Source organism: Eubalaena glacialis, chromosome 14 (assembly GCF_028564815.1).
Source record: "Eubalaena glacialis isolate mEubGla1 chromosome 14, mEubGla1.1.hap2.+ XY, whole genome shotgun sequence".
NCBI lineage: Eukaryota > Metazoa > Chordata > Mammalia > Artiodactyla > Balaenidae > Eubalaena > Eubalaena glacialis.
This window is the reverse complement of record NC_083729.1, coordinates 11,271,346-11,298,314: the sequence shown is the minus strand read 5'-3', so window position 1 is coordinate 11,298,314 and position 26,969 is coordinate 11,271,346. Positions and strand designations below refer to the sequence as shown.

Below are 26,969 nucleotides of genomic sequence, written 5' to 3'. Positions count from 1 at the left end.
GAAACTACCATACATTTAGGTCTTTAATCCATTTTGAGTTTATTTTTGTATAAGTTGTGAGAAAATGTTCTAATTTCATTTTTTCACATGTGACTGGTAAGGATGTGGAGAAAAGAGAATCCTAGCACACTGTTGGTGGGTGTGTAAATTGGGGCAGCCACTATGGAAAGCAGTATGGGGGTTCCTCAAAAAATTAAAAATAGAACTACCATATGATCCCGCAGTTCCACTCCTGGGTATATATCCAAAAAGAATGAAAATACTAATTCGAAAAGATACATGCATGTCAGTGTCCATAACAGTACTAATTACAATAACCAAGATATGGAAGTAACCTAAGTGTCTGTCAGCAGTTGAATGGATAAAGAAAATGTGAGATATATAGATAAACAGATATATGTCTCCAGTGGCACATTACTAGGCCATACAAAAGAATGAAATCTTGCCATTTACAGCATCACAGATGGATCTGGAGGGTATTATGCTTAGTGAAATATTAGGCTGGCCAAAAAGGTTGAATTTTGGCCTTTTTCCGTAAGATGTAACAAAAAACCTGAACGAACTTTTTGGCCAACCCAGTAAGTCAGAGAATGACAAACACTGTATGTTGTCGCTTTTGTGTGGAATCTAAAAAATAAAACAAATGGATATTGCAAAATAGAAACAGACTCATAGGTACAGAGAACAAACTAATGGCTGCCAGAGGGGAGAGCGGTAGGGAGAGGGCAAGATAAGTGAAGGGGATTAAGAGGTACAAGCTATTAGGTATAAAACAAATAAGTTACAAGGATGTAATGTACAGCACAGGGAATATAGCCAATATTTTACAATAACTGTATATGGAGTATAATCTATAAAAATAGCGAATCATTATGTCATACACTTCAAACTAATACAACATTGCAAGTCAACTATGCTTCAATTAAAAGAAAAAAAAAAACTACCATAGTGGCTTAATTATGTTATTCGTTTGTAGACTTCTTCAAAATAAATTAAATCACTGAGTGTCTCCTCCTCCTCCTCCTCCTTTAAAAGTTAAGTATTCTATGTCAGCCTGGCATTACTTATTCAAATCTATTTTGGAGGGCAAGTGAATTTGGTAGGGGAACGCTGCCTTATAAATAGCTGTTTGCTATTTAGAAAATGAATGCAAAACATTTGTAGCATCAGAATGGAAGTAGCAACAACTTCTGGAATGCTGTAGAACTATGCCCATAGTTTAAATTTGAGGTAGTCTCCATTACTGTTTTTAAAAAACTGTGTTACCTCTCACTAGACCAGTAGAAAGATTGGGGCGCTGGTGGACAAATCACATGCATGTGTCTCCATCCTCCCTCCACTGTTGTTTATGATCGTGGAGAAGATTCTTAAACTGTGAGCCTTGGCTGCTTGGTGTGTAAAATGGAGCCTTGAACCAGAGGAGACAGAGGATGGTTTGCTCACCTCTGTCATTTCTTCGACACACATTAAACTGTCGTCTTCATCTCCATATCCCAAACACCTAGAAGACCCCAAAGTGTTGATTGCATGGGCTCTCATTTTCTTAATTTCTCCCTATCTCCTTCTCCATCCTCAAAGGTAATATTAAGGATAGAGACATAGTCTTACAGTGTAAAGATAAGAATAGGTAATGACATTGCAATGTTCAATTACCAGAAAATGTGGGACTGCTACCTTCACTGAGGCTGGTAATCCTCTTAGGCAGACTTTGCATACATCAAATAAGGACTTAATATTTAATTATCCTCAAGGTGCCCAAGGTAGTGATCCCACAAATCAATGTGTTGCTGGGAAACCAGCCAGCTCCTGCAAAATTAAACACAGAGTCTGTGGAGCCTGCTACCTCACTGGTTCCCAAAGAGACAGCGATTTCTAGTTTTCTAATGATTAGTTAACAGAATTAAACATTCAGGGGCCCTCATTTTTCAACAGCTTGAAAGGCCTTCGTTTCCATCCCAGAAATGTGCCCCAGCTTGGCTGGCAGCAGGGAGACAGAGGGAGGGGAGGGAGGAATGTAGAGGGGGAGGGGAATGAATGTAATGTGTTAATTCCCTTGGTACAATTTATCTGAGTTTTTCAGGTTTGGTAATTTTCTAGTTAACTGGTACATGAAAAATATGGGTCAGAATACTGATGTTTCCTTAAAAAATTCCATACCCCATCACCTCAATTTTTTTTTTCTGTTTTTATGTAAAAAAGAACATGTGGCTTAGAGTTTCATTTCACTTTGTAAAATTTCAGTCTGTCTGAATTTGTGGTTGTAAGTGATCAACAGAAAGAATTAGTTTAAGACAACTTCTAACCTCATTACAAATTCATGTATACATGGAAGGATACATTAGCCCTTCTCGTCAGAGGCCAGCTTGGCTTCATTTGCCAAAACATCAACAAAATACTCACTTCCTCGTCAGACAGAGCTCTGACAAAGATCAGTAGGAAAAGTTAAGTGTGCAAAGCTATATTTAGTTCCTTACAGAAGAATTACTGTTACCTTAAATGTCTTCAAAGCTAAGACTCATTGCCATAAATGATTTTCTTAAATATAGGATAATATTTGATGTTAAGAATATGTGTTCACACGAATACTTCTCTAATAGCCATGAAATCACAAATTTCTAGAACTAGAAGACACGTTCAAAAGCATCCTTGGTCAGTAGTCACATTTTATAGGAGGGATGTGGATGTCCGAAAAGGAAGAAGTTACGTCCTCAGATTTTAGCATAAATGTCACCATTTCCAAAATGACTACATCACCCAGTCACAACCTATTTTATGAGCATTTTTCTCTTCTAATCACTTACCCTTGTCTGCTAACTTCTTCCCCTCTGTCTGTCTATTTATTATGTGATGTCTTTCTTCTTCCATTAGAATATAAATTCCATGAGAACAGGGGTCTTACGGACACTCAGTAAATATTTGTTGAATAAATGAATATTAAATCTTAAAAAACATGTCCAGGGTCACCTTTAAAGTGGCAAGGCCAAGACTCCTGACATTCAGTCCGACGTTCTTGCCATGAATGATGATTAGACCATGCTGCTTCCCCCTTACATGCAAATAAAATGATTTGCTTGGAATAATGCAACTGTTTCCTTAGAGAGTGGCCTGGTGCTTTTAGATTGATACTATTTTGTATTAACTTGCCATATTTTGCTGATGGTGATTTCTGACCAGCTAGTTGCTTCTCATGTGGAAGCAAACAAATCACAAGCACGTTTGTCCAAATATGAGCAAGAGATCAATGTGCCTTTTTTCCTAAAATGATTAAAGTTAAGCGAGCATCCGTATTACTGGGTTCTGCAAATGTTTGGAGACCTTGAGAAGGTCCTTCCTTATGAATAATGGGTTCTCCCTTTAAAGATTTCACCCTCTTGTCACTGGCATCACTGGGGGAAGATAAGGAGACTGTGGAATGTGTCTGTCCTAAGTGCACATCACTGCACTTCATCTTTAAAACAGCCTTGCAAAGTAGTTACCATTCGCTGTGTTTTAGATGAGGTCACATGACCTAGAAGATGAGGTTACATGACCTACCCAGCTTGTGAGCTATAGAACTGGAGTTCAAATCCAGTTCTGTGTGATCTGGAAGCCTGTGTTCTTTTTGGCCCTATGGTACTCCTCTTCCTATTTGCCAGGGGAATACATTCAGCAGTAACATTTCGGTAGCATGCTCTGCTGTCCTTTTCTCTTCCCACTGTCACTTTATGTGGATTGGATGTGATTAAGTGTGAGAAATCAGGAGTTTGATTCAGAGAACAGAAAACATTGCTTCATCTTTTAGCATTTTTCACTCTCTCAATACACAGCATTATATGTGTTAATTGCTGCTCAGTTAAAACAGTCTGAAAAATGTGCCTAATAACTGCTGTTTGAACTGTACACTGTGTGAAATATTCATCGAAGATTCTTCAAGCGTAGATTATGCACCGTTCACTCTGCTACTTTCTGGGGTTAGAAAAAGAGACAAAGCAAGTGGTAGTAAAGCGTTTGGGCTCTTCACCAGGTAGACCTGCATTCAAATCCCAGTTTCACCACTGACTAGCTCTGGGGACTTGAACAGTTACTGACCTTCTTACAACCTCAGCTTCCTCATGTGTAAAATGGGAATAATAAGTGTGAGGGTTAAATGGAATCACACATGCAAAGCTCTGACTCCGGTCCCGGTGGATGGACGCTGTTGGTGTGGGGACTCCAATCCGATGGAGAATGTAGATTTGTGAACCAAGAAGTAAATACTCTAAGTGCTTCGGTGCTATGGTAGAAGTCTGCCTGGTGCGTGGGCTCAGGAGGGCAGGTAGCTGTTCTGTCTGGAGGTGGTGAGGAAGACTGCTCTGAGGAGGGCATTCTTGACCTGAGTTCAGCACAGCTGGGTGTACGGTGTGGAAGCAAGAGCCACTGAGAGAGGAAACTGGAGAGAAGCAGGTCAGACGGTGGAGACGCCCCAGTGTCCTGCTCAGCTTTTACCTCAGTGACACTAAGGCCTCCAGGAAAATTGGTGCCCAAGAAGCAGCGTGATCAGATCCGGGCTTTAGGAGAAGCCCTCTGACCTCTGCGTGAACACGGGACTGGAGGGGCACCAGTTAGGGGACAAAGGCTGTGGTCAAGTTGCCTGACCCTGGCCCTGAACTCTGTATCAGCTTCGAAGATGGAAGAGGATAGAAAAGGGAGCTGAAGGAGTTTCTACCAGTGGACTCGGTGACTGCTTGGGTGCGGGGGATGAGACACGAGTCCAGGGCCTTTCTGATTTCTGCGAAAGTTACCAGGGAGGAAGTGGTGCTCCTTAACTAGCCAGGAAGTACAGAAGAACCCGGTTTTGTGGAGAAAGACACGAAGTTCAGGGCTGTCAGTAGTGTGTTTTAAATCTCAACAGCACTTTTTTGGGGAGTGGGGGTGAAACAGGGAGGCCCTGTTTATCCCCTTCGCGCAGGCAGATTGTCCTCATGGCCTTACGTGGGTCTTAGTTCACAGCCACCACCTCCTGGGAAATAAACTTGAGTTTAGTAAATGTCACTGGATGGGGATGGCTTTGACTCCATCACAGGGCACCCTTCTCCCGGGGTCTGCTCAGGTCCCAGTTGGCTTTGTTTATAGTGGGACAGTTATATCCAAGTGCCCTTTGCTTAGTAGCCGTCGTGCTCCCAAGGAGCTGCATTGCTGTTGTCTCTTCATTCCTCTAATGCATTAGAGGGAAAAGTTGAAGAAAAATAGGGGGAAAGAAGCAGGAAAAATACAAGTGTTTGAATATCGGAGAGTGGTGCGGATATGAGGTAGTTGGACATAACTTCTCTAATTTTTTAACTTTTCATTTTGAAAATTTTATATTTAATACCAAAAAAATAATGTCAACTATACAAAGAATTTTACATACTCTTCATGTAGGTTCACCAAATATTACCATCTCAGATGACTACAGCTAACACTGATACAATACCTTATCTTTTTTACCCATCATTCAGATTTTGTCAGTCGGCCCACTGATGTTTTTTTCTGATACGAGTCCAATGCAGGTCACACATTGCACTTAATGCCATGTCTCCTTAGGGTCCCGTAATCTGAAATAGTTCCTCATTCTTTTTTTCCCCCCCTTTTATCACCTTGACATTTTTTAAAAAGCACTGGCCAATTATTTTGTAAAATACCACTAAATTTGACTTTGTCTGAGTTTTGTTCGTGTATTCAAGTTGTGCATTTTTGGTGAGACTACCACAGAAGTGATTTTGGGTCCTTCCCAGTACGTTATCTTAGGAGATATACAGTACTGTTGTGTTCCTTTACTGACATTGTTCATTTTGATCACTTGATTGAGGTGGTGTCAACCATATTTCTTCTATATAAAATTATCTTTTTTCCCTTTGGGATTAATAAATGTCTTGTGTTGAGGAACTTTGAGATTGTGTAAGCCCTGTTTCTCACTATACTTTCACCAGCTAATTTTAGCATGCATTGATGACTGTTGCCTGAGTTAATGATCACTTATTAACTGGTGTCTCCCAAATGGTATTTTTTATCATTTGTTCTCCCCCGTATGTATTTATTCATTTATTCATTTATTTACATCACCACAAGCTCAAGGATTCTCATTTTGTTCTGTGGTTGTAATCTATTACTATCACCATTTTAATGCTTTGCTCAAATTATCTCAGATTTTTCCATTGGGAACCTTTCAGGTTTTCTTCTGCATCCTTTTGACTTGTGCCCATCCCATCACTTTTTGAACCACAGATGTTCGAGACCCTCTTACATTTTCCCTGCCTGGATCTGGATTCAGTCATTGACTTTAAAGAGCCTGATTTTTTAAATAAAGAATGACATTTAGAAGCCAAGACTCGGGTGCTAGGTGTACTCATTGATGCAGTGGTATTATAGCTTCTAGATCCTCTTCGGGGACAGAGCACACATATGTCTACATCTACTTTTATGTCTGTCTATATTCATTTTAAAAACCATGAGTTTGTGTTGATCCTTCCAATTCCAATCCAGTTCCACACAGTTTAGTCTTCTCTCCTTCCTTATTTGTGAACTCCTTTCTCTGTCAGTGAGAAACTTGACTCTCATTATCCACAGTGTATTTATTTACTTGCTTAATCCGAGAGTACACATAAAGTAGTTATGGAAATTCCAGCCAACTTACTAGCTAGAATATTTGTGTAGAGCTCTTTTTGTCTTTAGCCTTAGAGTAATAGTACTCAAAAATCTTTTTTCAAGGTTACTTCTCCTTCCCTCTCTCTCTCCGTCCCTCCCCTTCCCTTCTCTCTCTCTCTTTTTCACACACACATACACACACACACACACACCACAAACCACCTCCACTGTGATTTGCTTATTCACTTATAGTATAGATAGATTAATTTTATTTCTATTTGTATGGTTTTGACTGTTCGTGTTTATTTCAATTATGGATCCACTTCTTGAATATGTGAAACATTTACATGGAATGTGAGAGATCATTCTTTGGAGTTTGGTGTTCTTTCTTTTTCACTTACGATACTTTGAAGTTTAGACACTCTTGGCCTGTAATTGTGCTAAATGTATGGGTTTTATGTAGTTTTATTTGTTCTTGTTCTTTTTGTTTTGGAGGATATGTAGGTATTCTATATATAGAATATATAGGAGGCCACATAACTCAATGGCCACCATTTTCTTCTACTACACATAATTCTCTGGATAACTTCCAACTGCAATAAAAATAGATTCAAACTAAAAACTCTGGTCATTACAGCAGAAATCTGTTTTTCCTTAAGCTGAGAAGATGCTTCACATACTATCAGTTTTCATGTTTTTTAGGGCCATCTATGAACCAAACATTAGGCTTTGTATGTGTATCTTATCATTCAAACCTCATAATAACCCTTTTTAAAAAAAAATAAATAATAAAAACATTTACTAGAAATTATGTTTTCCTGCATCCCTACAGGTGGAAGATTTTGTCCATAGAGAAATGGCAATCAGTTGTTTACAATTGATGTTTACATGGGGATATTAGCATATTTAAAATGTTTTCAGACAAAATGAGCAGAATGTACTGGTGTAACACAGCAGGCAAACAACATCCCATTTTTAAAAGATGCAGTGACTGGAATAAATTTTAGGATGTATATTGGATAGATAATTCTGTATTATGCAACATTTGAAATTAGCCGTGTTGGCAAAAAAGGCGTTTCAGTGTGAACTTCCATGATTCCGGTCAAGGACGAGTCAATGGTGGAACATTTCATTAAACACAGAACAATAGAGAAGCTGATTATACGGCAAAGTCATGGATCCATTTTTTTAATGAGGAATTTTGTTGCTTACGTAATTATCAGGGCAGCCAAATTAGCATGTTTACAAGAAAAAAAGGAGATTTCCTAAATCACAGGAAGATTTTGACACAGATCTCCCTGTGATATCGTTATGAAACTGATACAAATCATAATAAACCTTTTGTGTTTTTTTTGTGTTTTTTTTTTTTAATTTATTTTTTTTAATTAATTTATTTATTTTTGGCTGTGTTGGGTCTTCGTTTCTGTGCGAGGGCTTTCTCCAGTTGCGGCAAGTGGGGGCCACTCTTCATCGCGGTGCGTGGGCCTCTCACTATCGCGGCCTCTCTTGTTGCAGAGCACAGGCTCCAGACGCGCAGGCTCAGTAGTTGTGGCTCACGGGCCCAGTTGCTCCGCGGCATGTGGGATCCTCCCAGACCAGGGCTCAAACCCGTGTCCCCTGCATTGGCAGGCAGATTCTCAACCACTGCGCCACCAGGGAAGCCCCCATAATAACCCTTTTGATGGAGGTGATCTTATCATTCCATTCAACACATGAGCAAATAGGCTCAGAGTAGTTAAGAAACCTTTATAGTACCTCTGCTAAAACATAGCAGAATAATGTATAATAATGAACTACCAACACTGTGGCTGCCATAGTAGCTCAATGTTAACTCAGTGTTAGAACCTATACAGGTGTGTGTGTATGTATGTATATTGTCCTGTATTATGTTATATATTATATTATGTTACATTATTCTCAAAGTACCCTGATAGGTTAGGTATTATTACCTTATTCTTACAAATGAAATCACTAGGGCTTGGTGAGGTATTTTTACATGGACACAGAGCTATGAGGTGGCAGGGCCAGTATTCCACCTGAGTCTGAATGATACACTACAGTGAAAGCATTTCCAGCTCCATGAATTATTCTATTAATACCTTATCAACATTAACTAAAAAACAAAATCTGGCCTTAAAAAATTGGCTTGTATAGCAGTTCTTTAAAGTAAACATGTGTATTTATGGAGGCTCATATGGCGTGATTGATTATTTGTCCTAGAGAAAAAATTTGTAAGGCAAATCTTACTTCTTATTTTAAAACAAAGTATTTTCCCCCTCTCATATGTCTCGTTTAAAAATGTTTTCATTAAATATTATATTTAGCCATGTGAAAACATGTATTATGTATTGAAGTTACAACAGCACTTATGGGGAGTGATTATGGAATGCTTTATTGTGTAATTTCTATCTTTTGAGATACAATAAAATAAGTAGGCTGTAGAACATGGCTCATAAGTGTGGTTGCTAGCTTTTTGTGTATGTTTATGTGTTTATGCACCCCACATACAGCCTCAAACATCTGGAAAACCCTTTGGAACTTAATTCTTTCATTGGGTTTCCCCCCATCCCAAGGGCATGTTTGCTGTGCCCTAGGAGAGACTTTTTATGGCAGTTGAGAACCATTTATTCCTGAGGAGTTCACAAATAGGCACTCATTTTCCTAATATACCTTAGGAGAGAAGCAGAGGCTAAATGTTTGTGCTCATCACCAGACCGAGAGGCAAAGGTGGGAAATAATTCAATCTCTCGTTTCTTTGTTCCTTATCAGTACACCCTTCCTGTGGTAGATATACTTCCCTCCGCATGGGCTAGGGAAGGTTGTTTGAACCTTCAGGCTGTCTCAGCAACACATTTTGCCTTTTTTATAAGCAGTGCAAGATATAGTACTTATGAAATTCTCTCAATAGCTACATCTATTCTTTAGTTCTCTGCCATAGAAATGGGAAAATCTCCTAGAAGATAGCTATCCTACTTTTAGTATTTAAACTTTAGTCCTATTTCCACAATTTTATGTTTTCTATTTAATAAAACTTATACTCAGAAATGGACATGATCATAATTTACATTCTGTTTATATTCTCTTATCTAAGAATAATAATCAATTACTATAAGTAATAATAATAATACTGTTTACTGAGTACTTAGTGTGTGCCAGATACTGGTCTAAGCACTGCTGAGATTGGTGGGGTAGTCTAACAGCTTCTGACTAAGTCCAGCAGAAGCTTATGACTTTTTTGTCTTCTAAAAATTTGACTTTCCTTCACCAGAGATCTTGGTTAGACCCAGTGGACACAACAGACAGTGTTGGCCACCAGAAACCTTATAAAAGGAGTAGCTGTAACATACAAGGGTCTAGTATTCTAGAGATCATTTCTGTCACCTTTTCATATTTCTGTATATCTGTTGAAGTAGGGATTTTTGTTTGTTTTGTATTTTGAAGCCCCGTGTACAGAAAGCTCAGTCTGACTTTACTGTGTTCGTGAATGGAGTTGCCTTGGTAACTTTAAATCAGGTGTCATCATACGAGCCTTTTAGAACAGCTCATAAACTCACATTCAAGATAGGAATATGGTGATTAATGATACTACTATCAGTAATAATCCTCTACATGTTGGTAATTTTCTTCTATTCATAAAGTACTTTCATGTGCATTAATACCTTGTTCATGTTTACCAATATCTGAAGATAAGGTAAGCTGCTATCAATGCCTACAGGAAGGTGCCGATTTCAGGAGAGGTGCCTCAGTTTAAGATAGTCATGTTCACTTTCAAGCAGCTGCAGAGGAATTTAAGGTTGAAGCTGTTCTCATCTGAGCGTAAGTGACTCAGTCCACTTTTTCAAGGACAGTTACTCTCTGTCTGATAAGGAGGCTGCAGCTGCTTGACAGACTTGACTTACCGCACGGGCTAAAGTCACCCAATTCAGTGAGGAGAGAAACATCACTTTCAGAGACAAAAGGGAAAGAAATATTCTTATGTTTGAGTCACATTCGAATTTTGCCCTTTAAAATCCTGTGATATTTCGTTACTGGTGTCAGTATGGAGTCGTCACCAACTCTACGGTGCCTGTAAAATAGTGAACATTTTCACCCCCTGCTCACTGGGGAAGGGACAGAGGTGTTAAAACAGATACATGTTCCTTTTGTTTTCACTGGGGAAAAGGACAGAAGAAAACAAAGTGTAGGAAAAAAATAGCAATTTCTCTCAATTTTATTTTTACTGATCTTTGGAAGGCATGCTTAAGAGTCATTTCAAATACTTTAATTGATGCACAAATAAATGAGATTTTAAAAAGAGATAAAAGTTAACCCATGATTCCATTATCCTAAAATAGCCACGTTTCTTTGTATTCTTTTTCTGTCCTGCCTAATCTATAGGCATAATCCTTGTTAGAAGAAATCATAGCACACATCCAGCTTTCTGCATTTTTATATCTAGCGTATTATGTAGAAGATAATATAAATAATACCCATCATTTATTGTGTGCCTACCATGTGCCAGCCTCTTGCTAGCTATCTTATTCATATCCTCTTATTTAATGTTCACAACCATGATATAAATATGAAGGATCTTCATCTTATAAAAGAGGAAATTAAGCCTCATAAAGGTCCAGTAATGTCTCCAAAATAAACATTTTTCTGTATTACTTTGACTTTACCAACACTATTTTAAAAGCTGCACATTTAATTGAATTGCCCTTTATTATTTATTTTAGAGTCTCCTCATGTAGTATGTTATGAAGTCCTTATGAAGTATGTTGGAGCATTTGATAGCCACCTACAGTTAGTTTTTCCTCTCTTTTAAAATACATTCTATAGTCATTTCATATTCTGTTTGGACACCGAAGTCATTTCTCTGTACCTCTTATACTTTCATGAAATATATTTAGATGCTGGGAATATATATTTCAGTGCGGACTGCAGTACTTCTCAGAAAAGAGAGAATCTCATTCTTTCATAGGTCCACATTCATGCTCAGCCAGGTGCCTTGTTTTGGGGTATTTTAGGGAATTTTAGTTCTCATGATATTAATATAAATCACACGCTCTCACAACCTCTGTAAGCCTCTGAGATGTGTTTGCTTTAACTTTTATTGTCTCAGAGCAATACTTCTCTTCCTAAATATTTTTTTAGATAATTTGTCAGATTTATGACACAGTGATTTTCTTCAACTGAAAGTTGTTTAAATTTTTTTACCATTAATGAGCACTATTACTAGTTGTGATATGAAAATATATTGGGACAAAACCATCTTATAGAAAGTAAGTAGATAACATCAATATTTTTATTATATTTTTTTACCAAAAAATGTGTATTGATCATTTGCTGTGCTTCATGTCCTCTGCTGATCACTAGGATTTTAATTATAGCTGACTTTTTTAACACTGAAAATTTGAAGGCATTTTCATTAAAATTAAAACCAAAACAAGAATGCCCAGTATCATTATTATTTTTCAGCATCCTAGTCAATGTAGTAAGACAAGAAACAGAAGTAGGAGCTGTAACTTTTTAAAAAGTCAAAATTACCATTATTGTAGATTGTATCATCCTAATTTCTGGAAAACCCAAGAAAAATACTGAAAATGACTAGAAGTAATAAGTGAAACCTATTATAAGGGCTAAAATCAATGATAGAAGAATACATAGTTATGTGAAAATAACTCAAGTCACTGGTATAGGGGCTTAGTATATGTGGGTCTAATTATAAAGATGTACCTTTTTAAACTTAGTGTGTCATCATTTTCTTAAATAAATTTTACAGTAAATATTACTCTTCAAAAGAAGAAGTATTAACTCTTTGATCATCTAGAAAATCATGTTTAGGAACCTTCACTTAATACTCTTTTCTAAAGAACAGAGTTTGGCATTAAGATAGACTAGTCTTGGACTCTTTCCCAGCAGGATGGGTTGTAAACATCTCAAAAAACTGCTGAGAGACAATTCTCCATGGATTTCTCACGTTTCTCCAAGTCTTATGAGCAGAGGCACTTTGCTTATCCCTGGATCTTCACAGTTTTCTCTTATGTTTTTCTATCCTAAAGCTTTATAGTTTTACATTTAACATTTAATACATTTAAATCTCTTATCAACTTTGAGTAATTTTTGCATTAAGTGTAAGGTTTGGGTTGAGGTTTATTTCCCTTTTTTGCCTAGGGATATCCATTTCCTCCAGCACCATTTGTTGAAAACACTATCTGGCCTCCATTGAAATGCTTTTGCCCTTGGTCAGAAATAAGCTGGGCATATTCGCTGCTGCTCTATTCGCTGCTGCTCTATTCTGTTCTTTTGATCTTTGTCTCTATCGTTCTACCAATACCACTTATCTTTCTTACTGTAACTAAATAATAAATCTCAATATCAAGTAGAGTTGTTCCTCCCACTTTATTCTTCTTTGTCAAGATAGTTTTAGCTATTCTAGGGAATGTCTTTCCATTTACATTTTATAAAAGCTTGTCTAAATCTACAAAAAAACATTCTGGGATTTTGATAGACATTGTATTAAACCTGTAGATCATTTTAGAGAAAATTGACATCTTTACTAGGTTGAGTCTTTCCATCCATGAACACAGTGTATCTCTTCATTTATTGATTTCTTTCATCAGCATTTTATATTTTTTTAGGATATAGATCCTGAACGTGTAAATTTTAAAATTTTCTTTGAAGCAATTATAAATGGTATTATGTTTTTATTGTCAGTTTTCACTTGTTCATTGTTAGTATATAGAAATGAGGTTGATTTTTCTGTGTTGATTTTGTCCTGTGTCTTTGCTGACTCATTCATTAGTACTAGGTTTTTTTTTTTGTTTTTTTTTTAGTAGATCTCTTGAATTTTCTATGTAGACAACCATGTTATCTGCAAATAGAATTTTCTTTTTTTCTTTCTAATATGTATGCCTTTTATTTATTTTTCTTGCCTTATTGCAGTGGCTAGAACTCCTAGTATGATGCTAAATAAGAGTGGTAGGAGTGGACTTCCTTGTCTTAGAGTATAATGTGGAACTATCACTTCTGTTTGGGCCACTTTACCTTTCTGCTTTTAAATATCATTGCCTTGATTATCAGTTGGTGTTATAATCTTGCTTTAATCATCAAATATAATTTAGAAAATTTATATGAAAAAGGATAGTCTATTGTATTTACCCATATTTCTGCTCTTTGTATTCTATATTCTTCCTTCTGATGTTCCAAAGTTCCTTCTTCTATCATTTCCTTTCTGTTTGAAGAGCTTCCTTTAGCTAGTCGTTAAGATGAGGACTGTTGGTAACAGATTCTTTTAGTTTTCCTTATCTGAAAATGTTTTTATTTTCCTTTTTTTCCTAAAGGGTAGTTTTTCTGTATATAGAATTTTCAATTGACAGTTCTTTTAACACTTGAAGAATATTGTGCCACTTCTTTCTGGCCTCCGTGGTTTCAGATGATTAATCCAGTTATTCAAATTGTTGTTCTTTCTTAGGTAATGTGTTATTCTGGCTGTTTTCAAGATATTTTCCCTTGCCTTTTGTTTTCAAGAGTTTAATTGGGTTGTGTCTTGGAAAGGATTTCTTTGGGCTTACCCTTTTTGGGGTTAGCTCAGCTTCTTGAACCTGTAGATTCATATCTTCCACCAAATTTGAGAAGTTGTTAGATATTATTTCTTGAAATACTCTTTCAGCTCCACTTTCTTTCTCCCTTTCTTCTGGAATTCTGAGAAATGACCTTACCTGGGATGTCTTCTGTTTCTAGGTGAGGAGTCAGGAAACACTGGGTCTGAGTGTCTTCCTTCTGTTGGTGAAGGAACACAAGATACCCTCCTGCTGCATTGTTCCTCAAGTCCTAGGGTCCCAAACTAGTTTGCTTTCTTTTTTACCACCTTTAAGAGTTCTCCTTTGGTGACTCATTATTTTCATAGTTTGTAGTTGTGCTTAGCAGAGAGGAGTAGGGAAAAATGGGTCAAAGCCATTTTGTCCAAGCTGGAAGTTCCTTGTATATGTTTATCTTTTATATTTCTTTATACAAAAATTCATTTTGAGCTTTAGTTACCAGAATTTGTTTTTAAAGCCTTATAGACATGATGAACAAGATAAGCTTATGTTATTTTGGTAAGTTTTGATAAATTTAGTTATTTTAATATGTGGACACAAGTCATAGGTGAACACTTGTATATCAGAGTATATAATGATTATCCAACAAAGTATATTCTTTATCATGTGTTAAAAAAAAAAACATGTGCTCAAGTTCATTTTTAGGCCCATTTTCTTCTCATATAAGGTAAAGCTCTCGTAGCTACAGCGATAGAATTTAAAACTGCTTTCTTAAGAGCTGAGTAATAACAATTTGACATCCTTTTCGATAACAAGGGAGTATGCAAGTGTCCATACACAAAATGGATAATTGTGTTAAGTTACTACATTTTTCACATTTGTATTTTTTTTTTTTAATAAATTTATTTATTTATTTATTTTTGGCTGCGTTGGGTCTTCGTTGCTGTGCGCAGGCTTTCTCTAGTTGCAGCGAGTGGGGGCTACTCTTCATTGCGGTGCGTGGGCTTCTCATTGTGGTGGCTTCTCTTGCTGTGGAGCACAGGCTCTAGGCGCAAGGGCTTCCACAGTTGTGGCACATGGGCTCAGTAGTTGTGGCTCGTGGGCTCTAGAGCACAGGCTCACTAGTTGTGGCGCACGGGCTTAGTTGCTCCGTGGCATGTGGGATCTTCCCGGACCAGGGCTCGAACCCGTGTCTCCTGCATTTGCAGGCGGATTCTTAACCACTGCGCCACCAAGGAAGTCCCTCACATTTGTATTTTAAACATGGGTGTCAGTGCTCTGAAAAATAAGTTACTAATAATTGAAATGATTAGTGAGGATTCAGGAGAAAATGTTTCCTGACAAAGCCATACTCTTACAATTCTGTGTACATGTGAGAAAGGCATTGTACAAAAAACTTATTAGCAAACACATTTTTTAAAATGGAAACTAATATTTGTGCACTAATATAAAAACAAACAGAGGGAGATCTAATTTATAGTTTCTAGTTTCTCTTTCCTTCCCTTATGATACAGTTCATGCCCTAAAAATTTACAAGCTATTATAGTTTCTGAAAAGAAAGAAATCTAAATGATATTGAAAACATGAATCACTTTTTCCTGATCTCTTCATTTTCATGATATGGCTGCATTTCATGTAAAGGAGAATCATCTTGTTATTAATTATACTGCAGTTAATTAAAGAAACTGGAATATTGGCACTGCTGGGAGACATAGCATTCAATTGTTTAAAAAATATTTTTTTAAACACAAAACCTTCTCTACAAATAAACTCAGATTATAACTCAGAAAGAAGAAAGCAGCCATTTACCCTGCTGCGGGCCTCCAGACACGTCCTTAGAACTTCTGGGACATCAGGGATTTTTGGAGCCCATTTTTCAGACGAGGAAAAATGAGACTCAAAACAAGGGACTTTTTATTGAAATCACATAGCTAACCACAAGGCATCATCGGTTGAAACATAATGTCAATACACATGCTACCTCTGGGTCTTTTTTAGTGATTTCCTTTTGGTGGGATCTTTCTTTTAAACCTTACATCTATCTCCAATAAAAAAGAACAGCCAAAACTTTATGGTAACTCCATGAATATTTAATATAATTCTGTGTTACAAGATTTTATAAATAAATTATCTTCATTCATTCATTTGTATATCCACTCATTATTTCATTCGCTCACTAAATAAGTACTGTGCATTTACTCTATATCAGGCATTATTTTAAGTAGTGGGGATAAACCAGTGAACAAATAAGTTTCTGTTTTCTCAAACAAATATGCAACATGTCACATACGTGTAAGTGCTAAGAAGGAAAATAAAGCAAGATGAGGGAGGTAGATAGGGGTGGGGGAATGCTACTTTGGGGGGTAGTTACGCAGTGTGTTCCCTCAAAAAGTGACATTTGAGAGATTTGAAAGAAATGAGAGAATGAGCCATACAGGTATCTGAAGAAAGAATGTGCCAGGCAGAGGAAGCAGATCAAAGTTCCCCAGGTAGAAGCGGGAGTGATGAGTGTACAGAGCGCCTGGGAGGCCCCGAGGCTGGAGAGGAATTGAAGGTGGTGAGGTCGGATAATGACCGATGGATGTCTTGAGTTTGAGAGGGTTTTGTTTTTTTTTTTTAAACCTTTCTTTATAAATAGTCAAGAAAATATTGCCAAACTCCCAATTAGACCACTAATTTAAATAATTCAAAGCTTCTCTAGCTTACTGAGTCCTCTAGCTTCAGAACATCCTGATCTGAGTATAATTATATATCAGCTCTGCTGCTTGCTAGCCATGTTACCAGGACAGATAAGCCTGTTTCTTCATCTGTAAATTGAGGTTAATAATACCTGTGCAGTTCTCCGTACAAAACTGTTGTAAGGATCAGCTAACTTACTGTATTATAAAATTATTTTGAAAACAAGAAAAAGATTTTGGGTTATTATTCCGTGGAAGAATGACATGGGGCTTTAAGTCAGGTTTTGAAGGATCTGAATGGTCACTGTGTGAGCAAAACTCCACATGGTAATTACCAATAATTTCATTGTACGTATCAACTTTTGTGAAAATGCAGAATTCATGGTATAACTTTTTCAGGTGACTGCTGGGGTCAGAGCCAGGGTGACCATTAAATCAAATGTTTTGGAAACATGCATTAGTATAGACAATTTAACAAATATATAGGTAACCATCTATTCTCATTATCCTTTCAGAGTATCATCATCTGAGTCCAAATATAGAGAATCTATGTTGAGAGAGGCTAGGAAACAAGAGAACCAGCTTTTGGCTTACTTTTATATTTAAAACTGCTTTCTAACTTAAAATAGCAAACATTTTATTCACAAAGGTGTTGGGGATATGACTTGCTTGAGGACTGCCTCAATGTAAAAGAAGTATCATTTGGTTATTCAATGAGAGGAAAAATTAGTATTTTTAGCTGACAGACTTCTTTTGCATTAGAAATGGAGATGTGAATAAAAGTTATTTTACTTTATTTTGATTTATAGCAAAAAAAATTCCACGTCAAATGTACTTTAGTAAAATCTTTACTTTCAAATTAGAGAAATTTTCTAGACAACGTGAAGACTTAGCAATAGTCATTCTAAAATGAAAATTAGCAATGCAGGATAATTTAAACTAAAAACATTGGCTAACGTTGAGTATGGTGAACTATTATAATTTCACATGAAACAGTTCAGTATTTTAACATAACATACATTGAATGCCAAAAAGCCAGTTCTATGGAAATCTACTTGTTTGAATTTATTTTGCTAAAGAATGTTAAGAACCTTCCTGTGACTTCGTTCTAAACAATTTTTAACATAGATGTTTGAAGTTGGGTAAAACGTAGAGCTTTTGAAGGTTTTTTGGCGAGTAGGGGTGGGGAGATGTTGTTGAATTTCCCCTTGGCACACTGTAAAAGTTTCCGAAAGAGCATTTAATCAAAATAATCAAATTTGAATTTTTCCGGAAAGCAATTCCGTGGCCTTTGCTGTGGGTTTCAGGTGTGTGTTCCGCCTTCCAGGTGGACGTAACTGACACGGAGGATGAAGAGAAGCGCTATTCGCTCTTTGTGGAGCTCCTGGAGGCCAGTCACCGAGAGGTCGAGTTCCAGCACCTGATTTTGCTCCTGCAGGCTTGGCCGCCTGTGAAACGGGAATATACGTGAGTATTAACCTAAAAGTAGACTTCTATTTGTCTAGACTCTAGGTTTAAAATATCACTACCTTCAGAAGAGCCAATGAAAGAAATATGTAAAATCAATGTAAACCTTTAGATGAAATTAGAATTGTTTTTCTTGAAATATCACAGTTTCTTTCCATTTCTCCTGACCCCTAAAGTCAAATATTTTATTCAGAAATAGAGACAATGCTTGATAATAACATCTGATTTAGGATGTCAGCAAAATAATTTTGTGCCAATATTTTCACCAGGAAATGTTTGGATGCTCTTTTAACACGGCTTACAGTGCTAACTTGAGAATCCATGGGGAATAAATTGATAATTTCCATTTATTGAGAACACACAGTGTTATGTGCAGTTGACATACACTGTCCAGTCACACAGCAAAGCTACACGGGAAGGTGCTGTTATCTAATTTTACAGATGACAACATGTAAGCTCAGAAGTTAAACAGCTTCAGGCAGCACCTGGCCCTGAGGCGGAGGAGACAGAGTTCCAACAGCTGCTGGAACCTCCACCCCCCCGTGCCGATGCTCTGTGTCAGGCTGAGGCTGCAGCCGCCACTAGCGCTGCCCCGCTAGTCCCACAGTCCCCGTGCTGCCAGCCAAGGAGTCCTGCAGAAGAAGCGGCCGGATTTCCTCTGAGCACACGTGCCGTCTGTCAAGAACTGCTGCTCCTCTTGGCAAAAAACAGGAGCATTTGCGCTTCTGTTGCGAATGTCTCGGAGGCCAGGACTCACCTTGCTCCTCTCGCGTCAGCCAGCACTTTGTGCACCCAGACCAGTACACGTCTCCACACCTCAGATGGTAAAAGAAGGATGTTTTCTCGAAAATAAATGATTCCGTGAACAGTTTAGGAGCGCTAAGGAACATCTGGGCAAGCCTCTCTACCTTCACCCTCGGACGAGACCGTTAGGAATTCCTGAAGCAAACCAAGGAGAGGGGCATTTTGGTTTGGTTTGGTTTTATAACCAAGTGTTTTCAGAAAGGCAAGAAGCGTCTCTTAGATCTCCAGCATCTGTGGCAGCGATGGCATGCTGACATCTGTGCTTGAGCACAGGTTCTTACCTTCACTCTGTGAAACCGTGCAGCGCAAGTTCCCACATCATAAAAGCTTTAGTTTCACTTGTGACGGTACCTTGAAACAGCATTTCCATTTGGTTCCCAATTATCTTGGCAGAGCTGCCTCAGGACCTGAGGGTGTTTGTTAAAAACAGAGTCCCATGCTTGGCTCGCCGAGTCCAACTCTCGGTACCGGGGCCTGGGCCTCAGTTTCTAAACAGCTTCTAGGAGATGATAATGGGAAATAGATGTGGGACCCACTCATTACATTGTCAGTAATGCTTCCCTTTTTTAGAAGATCATGAGGGTTGAATTATAGATTTCTTCATACACTCAAAATGGATCTCTGAGTCTAAAGAGAATTTTTCAAATTGAAAGTATGATACTTCTGGTAGATTAGTTAATTGTGGTTCTACAGTTTCTTTTACTTTTGGAACACTGACTATTGCAAATCACTCACTTACCCACAAGAAGCAAACTCAGCTTACTTAAAACACTTACTGCATTTAAAACATTTAATGCATTTGTAGACAAAAAGATACTCATTTTCAAAGATATATTCTTGCTTTTGTAGTCCTGTGTGAAATTTGTAAGTTGTTAATAACCTGTGTTTTACAGACTTCCTTTATGAAATCATTAGCATCAGAACCAAGCATTACCAGTCTACTTAACCCTCTTACCAGCTATGTCTCCTCTACCTAAGAGATAACCAGTTATGCCTACATATTTGACTTAGTAATAAGTCAAAAAGTCCATTTCTGCTTCTTTCCTGGCTCAAATTGGTGTTTTAGCACAGGAGAACGTATGAGGTAATACTTAAAACAGGTCCTTAAAAGTACTTGTGAATACTTTTTCCCCCCAGACAATCCAACGTATGACTCCAGCACTTCCAAAACAACCAGAAAAGGGGAGGGGAGCGGGGGCAGCGGAGAGGGAAGGATAGTGTGGCAGTGACTGAATGTTGCCAGTCAACGTGATAAAGTCAAACATTTGACTTTCAAGAAGTTTGCTTGATCCACATGACTGCTAATTTACTGGTACCAACTTTGGATTTTTGGTTTTCGTCCCTTGTAGGAACATGTATGGAAAGCATAATAGATTTGCATTAGGGAAGATCCGTAGTTTTCCTCCAGTGTGTCACAGCTGGCTGGTGTAAAATACATTTTTTTTTAACTTTTTATTTTATACTGGAGTATAGTTGATTAACAATGTTTTGATAGTTTTAGGCATACAGCAAAGTGATCCAGTTATACATATACATGTATCCTTTTTCAAATTCTTTTCCCATTTAGGTTGTTACATAATACTGAGCAGAGTTCCCTGTGCTATACAGTAGTAGGTCCTTGTTGGTTATCCATTTTAAATACAGCAGTGTGAATCTAAAAAGAAATGGTGCAGATGAACTTATTTACAAACAGAAATAGACTCACAGACTTAGAGAACAAACTTATGGTTACCAGGGGGGAAGGGTAGGGGGAAGGGATAGGTAGGGAGTTTGGGATTGACCTGTACACACTGGAAAATATGTTTTGATAGTTGTTGTCAAAGCCACGGGGATGCATTGTGCAATTCTACTTCAGGGAGGTGGCCTGTTAGGGAAAACCCCAGGAGAACTGAATCCAGACTTTAAAGAGGAAAGCAGAGGGCGAGTCCTCTAGTGTACGAAGACTCATCCGTCAACCAGATGCTCTCTGAGCTTTGTTTGTACCTTGAAATAAGCAGCATTCGTTGTCCTCACAAGTTGTTAGTTTGAGCTGAGACACAAGGGCTTTGCCAAAGGCTAGTATTCTGAGTCCCCTTGTTGTTGCACTTGATGTTTTTCTCAGGCACAAGGAATGAAATTCTTTCAAGGGAGGGACCATCTTCTGGTGTTCGGTGGCTAGAAGCTAGAGCTGTGCTAATGAGACAACAGACTCTTAATAAAGAGTAAAATTATTTTAAAATGTTGAAAGTAAAATCAGTACCCCGGAATGAATGTACCTTTCACTTGTCTCTTGAAATATAAATCGTGATGTTTTTATGAAGTCAGGGTAGCGGCTGCCAGAGAAGGGAAACAAAAGGCAAACTTTTGTGCTATTGTGTCTCAGAAATAAGAGAAGTAAACAGTAAGATGTGCCTGCTATTGAGAGTGATACTTCACAATGACAAACGTCATTCATTAAGCAATGCAAGCCTGCAAGGAAAACATTACATTGCCTTTCCGCAGTGAGAAGAACCAAGGCCCAGAAAGGTTGGGTGGCCTCCCCAGAACCATACAACTAGGCTGAGAGTGTATAGGTCACTTCTGTGACTCGCGCAAGCGGTCAGGGAGCCAGAATGTCAGCCTGAATTGCTGGGCTTCAAAGCAGTCTGTGCTGGTCGGCGTCCACCCACTGGCTCCACGCTGCTGGGGCACTTGTCCATGGCACAGCAAGCTCTTTCCCCTCTGTGGGCTGGTATCTCTTCTCCAAGATAGACGTGAAGGAACACATCATGCAGATTATGATTGCAATTTGCCAAAAGCATTTTACTTGAAAGAGTGGGATATCTTTTCTATTTTAAAATTTCTTATCACAATTGTTATAAGTTTCATCATTTCCCATGCCTTGCATTTTTCTCCCTTTGAACCAGCGTAACCAATAATCCGTGGGTGAGACTGGCTACAGCGATGCTAACCAGATGTACGGTGGAGAACAAGGAAGGGCTGGGGAATGAAGTTTTGAAAATCTGCCGCTCCTTATATAACACCGAACAGATGCTCCCTGCAGAGGTGAGTGGGTATTTCAAGTGGCTTTCCTGGGGGATATCCCTTTCCTTTTCCCAGCTCTTTGGTATAAACAATACCAGTGACTGTACTTGGGGAACATTTAGCTTAAGTTATCTGTAGGTAAAGTAAAGCCTGTAATTTGTGACAGATCAAATGAAGAAAAGAGGGCTAAAAGGATTCTTTGAGGTCATTTTCTCTTTGTTGGAGCTCTGAAGCAGTTTTCCTTTTACAAGTCCCAGAGTAGAACCCAGTTTTCTGGTTTTTTTGGGTGCCCTTTTATGTCTAACTCAAGTTTCTGTTCTAAGAGGTCATGGTAGCTCAAGTGTCCTGTCTGGCTGACCCAGGCCAGTTGGTGACATAGCAGCTACCTTAGCACTCCTCGGCAGGTAACCAGCCACTCTGATTTTCATATACTTTTTTGACGTCATTGTAATAAGATTGCATAACCACAATATTTATTCTCTGTAAACATGGTAAAAACTCAGCCACCTCCATGTTGACCTTGTTCTCTATTTGATCCCATAATATGACTGTCCCAGAGATATTTGTGTAATATATATGTAAATTTGTACATTCTAAAATAAGCACATATTAACTACAGCCCCCTGCTGTGGATCTGACCTCAGCAATGTATTGTTTGAGCAATTTACATGTCTTAAATTTAAGCATTTGGATAATGGCACTAAACTGATTAATTGGTTTTTGAGTTTCTGCCACATAGCAGATAAACTTGAAAATAAAATTGTAAATATGGTTCTTTGAATCTTCATTGTAATCATTCAAGGAAAATATTCTCTTTATGAATGCACATTTAATGAACTGTTTTCTGAATGAAGGACTGGCTAAGTGTTTTTTGATTGAATTTAAAATACTGTGTCCATTTAAAGACGTCTTCAACCACCAGAATGACAAAATTATTCTATAAAATATTTAAAGTACCAGCACCAAAGATAACTTCCCCTTACTCCAGTAGCCTGTGATTTGCTTGTATCAGATACTTATCTACCTGTGATCGGCTCTGCTATATTGTGAGCACCTGGAGGGTAGGAACCATGGCTGTAGCATCTCTGTTTCACCCAAGGCAGGATTCAGCATACTGCAGAGAGTGGGGACTCAACACACTGTATTACCCCCACCAGCATAAGTAAATAACATGGGTTTCATCTCTGCCTTAACATAAGCTAAGATCAAGCATTGTTAGATTAGGACCAAACACCAGAAGTGTCCTACTGTCAGTTCTATTGAATCTAGGTTAGGAAAACATTATTTAGGATCTCTGGACCTCCACTTTCTCGTCTCTGAAACAAGGGGTTAGACCACATGACCTCAGCGGGGACTCTTGTTTCGACTGTTCTCCAGTCCTGGGAGGAGTGTGAACTGAGGCTGTCTCTTCACTTCTTCATCCATAGCACTTAGTTCACTGCCTCTCATGAGTCCATCGTTCTCTTGGGGTGAGGAGTAAGGTACTGGATTGAGCCCCATTTTGAAGTAGGTCATTATCGCTTCTCTGTTCCAATTCGATGAGATGAAAGGTCATCATCAAGAGTTCTGTTGCCACAGTGACTTTTCTTCATTTTTCTTTTGCTACCTTCTGTATTTTAATTGGATACACATGTAGATTTTTTTCCTTAGGATGCCATGATTGAAGGAACTTTGCAAATGTCGTGTACTATTTTTATTAATCACTAAATTTGCTCAAATGTGAATTAGAATTGTTACAAAGGAAGGAACAGTATTATCATAAAATGGAAATGTCTTAAGTTTATTTTACCACATTTGGAATCTACATAGTCTCATTTCAGACTTCCATGAGATTTAATATCACTGTGGCAGTAAAATTATCCGTGACTCACTTTTTTTTACTCCAGTACCTTTGGTTGACCTACTGCACGGTGTGTGAAATGCGTTTGCCTGATTATCTCTGACGGGACTTTAAGGGGCTTACTTTTGCCTTCATCCCCATGTCCCGTCCTCCTACCAAGTTCCCGTATGTAGAGATTTTATTTCTTCGTGGCTCTTTTCACGATCGCCTCCTGTTGCTCGTGGTACTTGTTTACTTATGGCCGCGATGGCTTCGCTGATGGAAGATATTAGAGAAAGATAAAATCACTGTTTCTCACAGGTCATGTGTCCCACAGTCTTGAAAGTTACGTATCCTCCTTCTCAGCTTCTATCCATGGCAATGAGTGCAGCGTCCTCAGGAGTGGGGTACCCGTAGAACCAGAAATTGGCAACTTGGCATAAAACAAGTTCCTGGCATTTAGGTGTAAAATACCAAGTTCCATCGACTTGTGGCTGCCCCCGAGGGTCCCTGCAGAGGCACAGCAGGAGCTCGCGTGGCAGGCGCTGCGGCGGGTGTGCGGGAGCTCGCCCCCCGGCTCGCGAGTGAGCCCAGCTGACCCCGGCTTCTCGGTCTTAGTGTGATCGTTCTCTCTCATGGCTGAGGCACTCCTGAGGACGTCAAGAGCTTGATTTTTCGAATCGACGACACCCACCCCTGCACACCTTGTGCGCCACGCTCTTGCTGCGGGCCCTGCCACACCTTTAGGTGCTGGATACCCCAGGACCAGCGGGAGGGTGGCGTGAGGACAGAAGGACCGCTGGTGGACCGGTCCCGCCGCTCTGACAGCCATCAGCCACAGGGCCCAGGGCATCACCACAAACCCCAGTCCACAGGGAGGACCAGCGCCCAGGGTTCTGGCCTGGCTCTGGGCCCCTGCCCACCTGCTCCTCTGTAGTCAAGGCCTCTCGTTGTCGTTCTGTGTCCTGATGGCCAGACAGGTTTGAGCTGCGAACGTACCATATAAGGTGTTTTGTGGTTCCCTTTGCTACTTTGACCTTTCCTGCAGCTCCCCAAATCCCTTTAGAAACATCCTAATAAACCGTCCTCTTGTAACACAGGGGAAAATACCTGGTGAATATAGTATAGTCCTTAATTACAAGTACGTATTTAGCCAGTAACTGTTAGCTAAGAGAGAAAAAGCACTCAGTAGCTCTCATAGAATGAATTCTTCCATTCCTGGGTGTCCTTGTCTGGCTGTGGGATATCTAGCCATTATGCCTGCTCAAAAGGGTGTATAGGTTATTTCCATAAATTTTTCATCAAATCTAAGATCAGCCAAGTGATATGCTTCTTCCGAATGTCATAAATTACTGAGAAATACCTATTTACCAATTACTGATAACTTACTGAATAAGCATATATGAGAGTTAAGGGAGAGAATACAAATAATTTGGGGTACAGTATGTACTAAGCAAGTTTGGAATACAGAGAAGGAAAAACCTTCTTGCCCTCAAGTGAGGCAGATAGACAAATGAATGATTACAATAATACAAGATGACAGATAACATAGGAAATAGTCAACGAGGTATAGCCAGAATATAGGAGCGCCAAACCTGGGACATCAGAGGTACCATCGCAGGGAATGGAATTTTCTTGTGCCTTTGTAAGCTGAGACCTAACAATGTGTAGGGGTTAATCAAAGAGAGAGAGACAGCAGAGGTTACATCGTGTGCGAAGACCCACACTCTCTGCTGCACCCTCCACTGTGGTAGCCACGGGCCACACGTGGGTATGAAAATCAAGCTTAAGTGAAATTGAATAAAATTAAAAATGCAGTTTCTCAGGTGCACTAGCCACATCTCAAATGCTCACAAGCCCCACGTGGCCCACGGCTGCCCTGCTGCACAGTGTGGCTCAGGGCATCCCGTGGTGAGAGGAGGGTCTCCCGGGCGGGCGCTGCTCTCAGAGGACTGTGCAGGGTGGGAGGGCGAGGCCGTAAGGCTACAGGGGGGAGGCCAGAGGAAGCAGGTGGGTGCGTGGCAGGTGGGTGCGTGGCAGCTGGGCTAGACTGTCACGCACGGGAGTTTATATTTCGTCTTCCCAAATGTTTTCTGCAGGTTTTGGCATCCCAGATTAAAAATCCGCATTTCTCTTTGGCCCAGATGCTGGGTGAAAGGCCTCTGTATGCGGTATGTGCCTTAAGGCACGCAGAGCGCTTTCCTGAGTGAGAATCCCTGTTTGAAGTACACATTTTACAGAACTGTTACCCAGCCGATATTGATCATTTTCACACGGGTTTGGGGGGCACAGCCTTCCAGTCTGATTTCCAGCAGTGGCCTGCTGGATGCAAGCTAATAAAAGACAGTGAGTGGAATTCCAAAGACACCTTTATCCCAAGCTTTAAGTAGGGCTTCTTTATGTCAGCCTTCTTTTATCTACTCTTTATAATAATGTAAAAGAATTATGAAAATGTCACGCATTTGAGTTTTTCTCCTCCGATGTGCTCCTGTTGGAGTAGCACAAGGGGAAGATCATCCCACACAGGGCGGTGATCCCCAGTTCTTTCAAAAACAGCCCTCGCTTTATAGAATGAGGCTGCGCTCATTGTCCGGTCTTTGGTCCAAGTGTTCTGTTCTTCACGTTACAGCTAAAGTCGGGACACCGAGGGAACATGTAACTCAGCAGGGAAGAATAGCTTGAAAATTTATTTTCTATGCTTTTATACTTTTGTTGTGAAAGATTATCGTTTGTTATCTTATAGAAAAGCCTGCTCTCTGATGGCAGGTTCAGCCAGCATAAAAAAAGGGCCGCGAATAAAATGCAAATATGTCTGTGACGATCTAAATCCATTTTCATTTTTCTGGACCACAGATAGTTTTCATGAAGATGGAGCATCTTAAATATATCAGGCATCCAGTTTACATTGACATTAACTATAAACAGGTTTTAAAATATGTGAATTGCTGATTTCCTTTGTTACAGTGGGTGATAACTAGATATTTTTGATAATATTAACAATTGACAATAGTTTTTATTGTTAAGTGTCTAGTATATGCTGAGCATTGTACATTATTATTCACTAATACTTATTCACACACACACACCCCCCCCCAC

General features: G+C 39.0%; 1 protein-coding gene across 4 annotated transcripts in view; it reads left to right on the top strand.

Moving 5' to 3' along the window:
- NBAS (NBAS subunit of NRZ tethering complex) overlaps positions 1 to 26,969 on the top strand; it is a 344,585-nt gene that overhangs the window by 305,111 nt on the left and 12,505 nt on the right. For 3 of the 4 annotated variants that reach the window (XM_061168818.1, XM_061168819.1, XM_061168817.1), the window contains 2 exons: positions 18,108 to 18,247; positions 21,937 to 22,075. In XM_061168818.1, coding sequence (XP_061024801.1) covers positions 18,108 to 18,247; positions 21,937 to 22,075 — 279 coding nt within the window. Of the gene's footprint in view, positions 1 to 18,087; positions 18,248 to 21,936; positions 22,076 to 26,969 lie in introns of those variants that run through there. The other variant, XM_061168820.1, reaches the window with a different exon arrangement.